General features: G+C 36.3%; 1 protein-coding gene across 1 annotated transcript; it reads left to right on the top strand.

Annotated features, from left to right (window-relative positions):
- Positions 1 to 3,436: 3,436 nt before the first annotated feature.
- LOC136239592 (copper-transporting ATPase 1-like) lies at positions 3,437 to 7,548 on the top strand. The gene is given in 5 exon segments (XM_066030353.1): positions 3,437 to 3,641; positions 5,592 to 5,734; positions 6,080 to 6,289; positions 6,438 to 6,658; positions 7,105 to 7,548. Coding segments are annotated over 5 exon segments (864 nt in total). The 5' UTR covers positions 3,437 to 3,544; the 3' UTR covers positions 7,298 to 7,548.
- Positions 7,549 to 8,865: the final 1,317 nt, after the last annotated feature.

Genomic DNA, 8,865 nt, shown 5'->3' with positions numbered 1-8,865 from the left:
TATGTAAAAAGTGGTCTCATAGTCTTTCAAGGTTTTTGACTATAACCACAACCATACAAAGAGTAATGTTTGATTTCATCATGCTGTGTTATATGCTGACTGCATAATTATAATAGTCATTGTGTAGTTTGTTATTACATAATATGTACCCGTTGAGGTGGATACTCAAAAACATTCAATAACTCATACATATATGGATGCAATACACAGTTGGCTCATTTGTAGTACTGCTTGACCTACTAAAAATATTCCAAAATTTTATAACAAGCAAAATTTTCACCATACATTCATTGCCTATGGGGATGCCATAAAGTGCAGTGTCTATTACAACCGTTTTCCGAATTTGTAATGGAGCCAAATTGTATGTGTCTTGTTTTGAATCCTTTGCTGTCACCATTAATTATCTGGTTGGCTGAAATGTTTGCTCTCTTGAGAAAAAATCCACTTTTCATTTTTAGCTGTTTTTCAGGATCCATCTCAACTTGTATATTGAGTCTCCAGACTCTTGTCAGCATGTATGAATAATTTTATTATACAACTAACTACTTAACTAAAAACTACTGTAATATAGGTACAGATTACAGACACATTACCAACTTGAAGTGTTTGTGCTCATTTCCTTCATACCACATTATGTGCACACTTAAATAAGTCCGCAAATTTAGGCTTCAGCCATGTATCATTTAAAGTGATGCACAACACACACACACACAAAGCTAAAGGCTCTGGCTGATGCAGCTGTGTATCCATTGAATCACTAGGCCATGCTCAGGTGCTATGAGCCAGTATGGACTGGGCAAATCCTCCAGGACTATAATATACCAGGTAATACCTTTTAGGAGGCTGTACAAGTCTAACAGGTGGAGGTGTGGTGTGGGTACCCAAAATGATATACCTGAGCCTTGCTCCATTGCCTGTTACGTGGGATGTGGATAGCGATTTAATTTTGCTTTCCCACTTATTAGCAGGTATCCGTTGATGACACATGTACTCAGCTGGATAGACTGCAGTTAGCTAATGTATAATTTTATGCATAATAGGATCATAGGAAACAATAATTTTATTATAATTTTTAATCTAATGATTCTGGGTGAAATGCTCTGCTTATATTATAGTATGAGTTGCAGCTCTTCTTACTGAAATAGTAAAGCCTCCACCTACCTTATTATAGTTTGTCCTGATTTAGAGTATGCAGCATCAGTCGGGACCCATACCAACAAAATGACATCTTATTCCTAGAAAAGGTCCAACATAGAGCTGCTCGGTGGGCACGGTGTGACTATAATAGACTTAGCAGTGTAACTGATATGCTAGAGATTTTGGATTGGCTGTCACTTGAATCTAGACGAAGAATTGGTTGACTACAAACATTTTATAAAGGGATCAACAACTTATCAGGATTATCCATTCCATCATATTTCTTGCCAACTCAACGATCCACCAGACACCACCACACTCACCACTTTATCCAACCCAGTACATGGTCCAGTTATTACCAACATTTTCTTTTTTTCCAAAGCTTGAAACAGCTTGCCAGTATCTGTCAGAAAACATAGATACATTTACTAATTGTGACCGGGCCTGCGATAATAGGACATGTGGGCATATGATTTTTGCCTACTTTGTTACACTTTCATCACTCATAACATTTTGTACCAGTATGCTATGGCATTACAATTTTCAGCTTGTAGTACACATTTAATTGGCATCATGTTGCAAGTTAGAGAATGGAAATATAGTTTTCCAGCACTGAGATATGACCTGTAGAGTGATGGGGTCACTGCTTGAAGGTTCTTAGTTTACTAATTTGTTAAGATGCCTTACTGTAGTTATACTGATAGTAAAGTGTCAGTAAACTTAAGTATATGGAACATAATTATTTTACTAAGTTTTAAACTCTCAGTAAAACATCAGTGAATGCGGGTTTACTGAAAAACTACTAAAATAACAAACAATTAACTGTTCCATATACTGGGGATATACCACTGTAGTAAACTAAGATACTTCAAGCAGTGGGTGTAGTTTGTGTCCACATGCCCTGTTTTCGCAGGACCGGTCACAATTACTTATAGCCCATCTAATTGTTTGCTGTATATTTTATGTGTATGTGTGATTTCTTTGGGGTGTTGATCACCCCTTAATTGGGCACATCGGCAATTGCTATCTGCCCAGTAACAATAAATAAATAAATAAGTAAAAGAGTAATGAACTGGAATCGGTGCTAGCTCATGAGTCATATACAGTGGAACTTCCCTTATCTGGACCTCTATAATCCGGGCACCTTCATTGTCTGGACAACTCAAATTAGTCATGAGGCTTGTAATTTATCGACTATAATGAAGTTGAAAGCACAAGGAGAGAGCCTAAAAGTTACTGTTTGCCTGCTTGGTGGCTTGTTTATTCTACTAAAGTTAACTATACATCTTAAATAGTTGCTAGGTGATAATGTATTTTTACAGCCTAGGGGAGTGACCATGAATGCTTTGTTGTGACTCCTCCCTCAAAAACTGCCTAATAGCATTACTTGTATTTTAAGCTAGTTACTTTAGCATAATTATTAGCATGCAATTCTAAGCTACAGAAATTTCTGCAGTAGTATGCACCAGACGAGAGGTTCCACTGTAATATCAAATGCTGTGATTGCTTGTCCGTGTGCTCTGGGGTTGGCCACACTCACTGCTGTCATGGTTGGAACAGGAGTTGGAGCTCAGAATGGAATTTTGATCAAAGGAGGAGAACCACTGGAGAATACACACAGGGTTAGATCTACTGTGTCCCTATAGGGAGAAGTTACATATACACTTGTGTGCTCTGTAGTGGGATCTGAGACCTGTTAGCTAAATCTACTGTAATGTTAAACTATAACTTTTCTTCTTTTAGGTTTGTAATGTTATATTTGACAAGACTGGAACCCTTACTAAAGGAAAGCCAACGGTTACACAGGCAATAATGTTGGTCGGTCAAGATGTCTTTCCCAAGAACCTCTTCCTTGCCATTGTGGGCACAGCAGAGACCAACAGTGAGCACCCTCTAGCACAAGCTATTTGTAAGTTTGTGAAAGAAGTGAGGAACAACCCCTTTTTGTGTGAAATGATGTCCTTGTTGTTGGGTGTGGTGGCTTTGATAGTAAACAACTGTGGTTGTTTACTGTTTACTCATGCTTGTGTACAAGGTGTGTAATTTTTGTTATCTGTGCACTTTTAAGCTATAGCAACAAGGGTGTGACATATTTGTATATACTGAATATTATTCTTGTTTTATAATTGTTAACCATGATAACATACATTGTTTATTATTGTTACCATAGGAACTAAACACAGGTGTATTAGGGAAGTGTACCAATTTCCAAGCGTTTCCTGGGCATGGCTTGAAATGTACAGTGACAGATATCAACCAATTTTTGAAGTAGCCATGAGATAAGTGGAGGGACTACTAGTGTTGCCACGAAACTATTGGAGGAACTGCGACCTGCAAATAATTAGTGGGAGGGGATGTGGCTTCTGGTGGCCAACAACTGCAAGTTGTGCTCAGAAACAGGAAGTGGATGGGGCTGAATGGATTTGAAGTTAGCAGTGAAGTGGAACATATCATCACTAGCAATGAGAGAAGTGGACAAACTGTAATTCTTGTAGGAATAAACGGTAAGAGCATTGCGTGGGAATACAGCTGTGTTACAATAACACAAAACACATCATTTCCATAAAAATGCTCTATGCTATATGCATCATATAGCACAACCTTGTGAGCTGTAACATTTCTTTGAAAGCAAGCTCACAAATGTAAGCTTATTTCCTTAAAGATAAGGATAACAGGAAGTGAACACATGACACATATAGGTGTAATGTACTAATTTGTTTTCTGCAGATGATACAATGTGTACGCTCATCATGTACAAAAAAGGAAAATAAAAAATAAATGTTTTACACAAATCTGTCTACCTACCTGTCTGTGTGTGAGTTTCTTAGTCATTTTTAACCAGTGATTTTATTGACAGACATTTTTAGTGTAGTAGAATTATTTTTGTGAGAAGATCAAAGTACAGGAGCAGCTTAATTTTTCTCATGAAGTATCATGGGTACTGCGTGGAAAAGTAGAAGTTATTACTGTTCATGTGTGTGACATGTTAGGCCAGCCAAAGTACAGTAACCCAAGGATGTTTATTTATATTGTTTTGTGATGAAAAAAATGCTTTGACAATCAGAATTGCCTGAGTCCAGAAGTTAATAAGCACTGTGGACAAGATGACTAGAGAGTAATACCTTTAAGCATTTAGTACGCTGTATACCGAATCACATTCATGACTAAGTTTTTGAGAATACAGAAGTATGAACTTGGCTTTGTATCATGCATACAAAATATGCATTAATTATGAGGATGGCACCTGTTGCATTTTTTCTGATTTGTATGCTTGTCTCCTACAGGATATCTCTGTATATTAATTCTTGTAGTCTGATGTACAATTTCCTTCGTAGTAGTGTAGTCTTGTTAGTGGTATTAGTACCAATAGTAGGTGGTCAGTAGACCTGAAAACCTCTTCATTCTCAGACAATTGCTATGTTAGGTCGTACTGTCTCTTTCCACTGACTTTTCTAACTAAAACTACAATACAACATAAACATTTGTCAGGAAAAAGTTCTTGAGAACTGTTTCCATTAGTTAAAATCTCCTCTTTAAACTGTTCATGTGTCTTAGATAGTTGGTGAGGATATTTATCAATTTTTGTATAGTCAACAATATTTGTAAGAGAAGATTATGTCCCCACAAAATAATTCCAATGTGTAGTACGCATTGTCACATTGCTCTGTAAGATTTCTCTCCTTCATGTTGGACTAGGCATACTACAAGTTCATGACAACAATTACCATCATCTCTTTTGTGATAGCAAGCTGTAGTTGGTTGACTAGTCATCAGCTACTAATAACCACAGTCTGATGAACAGAAATGTAGCTTGATATTGTTTTTATCAATCAAATGGTGTAGGTTCCTAACCAGCCATAACTAATGTGGTTTGTAAATGACTGACAGTTTAAGTGACAGCTAGCTAAGTAAATTGTTAAAATTTAGTTTAAGTGTCTTTCGATATTGATTTTAAGTGGAAAATTATAACATCTTAGCCAGGTGTTCACTAATGACAGAATTCAGAGTCTAGAGTGCTAAAAACTACGTGTGATGATATCATGTGGTAGATTGCACACTTCAAGGGAGTATCATTAATTTAGCCATTATCACTTTAGTGTTGTACTAACTTACGCACAATCATCACCAATTGACGTATCAGTTTGTTACAAACAAAATAGTAACGTAATGTATACGCTATAGTTATAAATGTTAGCTTTGTTTATATAAAGAGTTTTAGATTACTAGTTATGTTATACTTTGATCTGTGTAGTAATATGATACTGTAGAACACTTTAATTTTTTTTTACTGAGATGGTGTTAATAATCTCCACTTGTGAACTTAAGTTGTGGCCATATTATAAGAATATTTATTAGAAGGAATTGTAGTAAATTCATGAAGTGTGTTAGTGAATACTACATTCATGTGAATAATATGATAGACTCATCCATTATTACAGTACTGTATGTTGTAGATATGTTGGTTGGACTGTTAGTGATTGCTGATACAATAAAACCAAGTGCTCGTCTTGCTGTCTCCATGTTGCACAAGATGGGAATACAGGTGTACCTACTAACTGGGGACAATAAACACACTGCTTTGGCTATTGGCAAGCAGGTAAGAATTAGCTAAATAAATGGTTATTTATCTTACAAATTTTTCACTCCTTTGTGGCAAAAGTGTTTTTGTGTGTTTTTAAATGTAGATACATTATTCATTATTACCTATCTTGACACTAAATCTGTTATACTTGGTCAATCTAAACATGTATTAGAACTCCCATTGTCAATTGATAAATTGTTACTGGCTTTAGGAAGTCAATAAATCACAGTTTGAACTTGCTGCTGTACTATAGAATCCCCTTTGCCTCCCCCTGTTCTACCCACACACCTGTAAATTTAATTATCAAGTTGAACTACAAATTGTCTTCATTTTTTTTGCTATATTCTGTCATGTTTGCAGGCTGGAATTCCAGGTGATATGGTTTTTGCAGAGGTTTTGTCATCCCATAAGCAGAACAAAGTCTGTGAGTTACAAGAAGGGGTGGGGCTAGTGTGTATGGTTGGAGATGGCATCAACAACTCACCGGCACTTGCACAAGCTGATGTTGGCATTGCTATCGGTACTGGAACAGATGTTGCCGTGGAAGCTGCTGACATTGTCTAGGTCAAGGTGCGTCATGTTCTTTTATGGTTTTACACTTTCACTTTAGGTGTACGCATGCAATAACTCACCAGTCCTACACTTTTACACATCCTAAACAGTATTCATGCTTCAAGTCAGCAAATATTCTCAACCTTGTGATGATTTTTCTTTTTAGGATAATTTATTGGACGTTGTCGCTGCTATTGACCTTTCCTCAAAGACTGTGAGATGAATAAGATACAACTTTTTGTGGGCAATCTTCTACAACATAATTGGTATACCACTGGCTGCTGGAGCATTTGTAACATTTGGAGTCACACTACAACCATGGATGGCCAGTCTAGCCATGGCTTTGTCATCTGTATCAGTTGTATGTAGTTCACTGCTGTTGAAATTGTAAGCTAATCACTAACTGTGTAGATAATTTGTTCATGTTTTGGCTGTCAGTTGAAAACGTTGTGGTTTTACACTTTCAGTTGGCATGGGATTGCACCTGTCAGTGTACTGTTAGTCTATGACAACATTTCCGAGCACTGTCAGCAGTTGTTGAGTCAATTAACTAACTGTGGCTATGTAGTAATAAGTTTTGTTAAACAATTTTACGTACCTTAGTTATACTTGCCTTCAGGCCTAAAAGTTTTATGTTGCGAAAATGATTGTATTGAACAGGTGTAAGTAGTTTATTCAGGGAATTTAAATATGAGTGTATTACGGAGATGGTATTTCTTCACAGATAGTCTAGGCGCAAAGCTTCACTGTATCTGAATTTATATTTGTGCCACAAACGTACTCCAAAACTTATTGAGGATTAGTTTTTGAAGTTTTTGTAACCTTTTATGTAGATATCGTAAACCAACTGATGATCATAATAAAGGACAGTGGCCTCACAAAGGAAGAACAAGAATATCAGACATTGAAGCTGCGCTGAATTTTGATGGAATTACCATGGAAGAGTTTCAGGATGAAGAGAAAGTTTCTCTAATTGTAGCAGACGAATTAGACTCTGCAGAGAACTGGGGAGAAACTATTATATAGTAGAAATTATATTTATGAATTATTTATTGTATATTTTCACATGATTTTTATATATTAATTACATTTTGAGGCTGTGCCACCATCAGTACTTGTCTGATAATAAAGTAAACGCTTACATGTTTGGAATGACAGCTAACATTATGAACTCAATAGATTTTCAGACTATACTGTGTATAAAGTATTCAAAATTTAATTATGTATACAGTAGGTATTGTATTTCACGTTACACTGATGAAACTATGTGATAAATATTAAGCACAACTGTTAGATGGACTACATATAAGATCATTCCAGGTAATGTATTTGTGCATGAATCAGCACATTTTATGTATATACTAGTTTTTCATGCATGCCCACATCTGAATGTGACTTTTAGCAAGGCTTTGTTGTGAATGCAATGAAGATCTCATAACAAGTAGTTCTGTAGTCATGCATTACTCACTTAGCTATCTGATGAAGAATTCCATAGGGATGACCAGTGCAACTACTAGAGAAGTGTTCCCAGCTGATGGGCAAATGATGCATTGTGTCATTTAAGACCATTATCTGTTGGAGAATGAGACATGTACAGTGGCAGATCCAGATATGCAAAAAGTGGTCTCGTCTTTCAAGGTTTTTGACTAATCACAACTGTACAAAGAATAATGTTTGATGTAATTTCATCATGCTGTGTTATGTATGCTGACTACATAATGTATAGTCATCTTGTAGCTTGTTATTACGTAGTATATATATATGTACCTGTAGAGCTGGATCCTCATAAACATTCAATAACTAATGCATGGATACAATTACACATTTGGCTCATTTGTAGTACTGCTTGACCTGCTAAAATATTTCAAAATTTTATAGCAATCAGAATTTTCACCATACATTGCCTAGGGGGAGCCATAAAGTGCCGTATCCATTACAACTCTTTTCCAAACTTGTAATGGAGCCAAACTGTACGTGTCTTTTGTTGAATCCTTTGCTGTCACCATTAATCATCTGGTACCCAAAATCATTATACCTGAGCCTTGCTCCATTGCCTGTTATGTGGGACATGGACAGTGAATTAATTTTGCTTTCCCACTTATTAGCAGGTATCCATTAATGACACATGTATTCAGCTGGGTAGGCTGCAGTTAGCTACTGTATAATTCTATGCATAATAAGACCATAGGAAACAGTATATAATTATTATTTTCAATCTAAAGATTCTGGGGCAAAATGCTCTGCTTATGTTATGAGCTACATCTCTTCTTACTGAAAGAGTACAGGAGTAATGAACTGGAATGGGCACTAGCTCATGAGTTGTATACATATATACAGTGAAACTTTTGACCTCTATTATCCAGGCACCTCCATTGTCACCGTCTGGTCAACCCAAATTAGTCACGTGGCTTGTAGTTTATTGACTATAATGAAGTTTGGTTTAGATGAAAGCACAAGGAGAGAGCCTAAAGGTCGCTGTTTGCCTGTTTGGTGGCTTGTTTATTCTGCATGCTAATAATAACTATACCTCTTAGTTGCTAGGTGATAATGCATTTTTTAAAGCCTATGGAAGTGACCATGAATGCTTTATTGTG

This window comes from Dysidea avara, chromosome 11 (genome assembly GCF_963678975.1).
Source record: "Dysidea avara chromosome 11, odDysAvar1.4, whole genome shotgun sequence".
Lineage (NCBI taxonomy): Eukaryota > Metazoa > Porifera > Demospongiae > Dictyoceratida > Dysideidae > Dysidea > Dysidea avara.
Note: the sequence above shows the minus strand (reverse complement) of the source record. Positions and strands in the feature narration are given on the sequence as shown.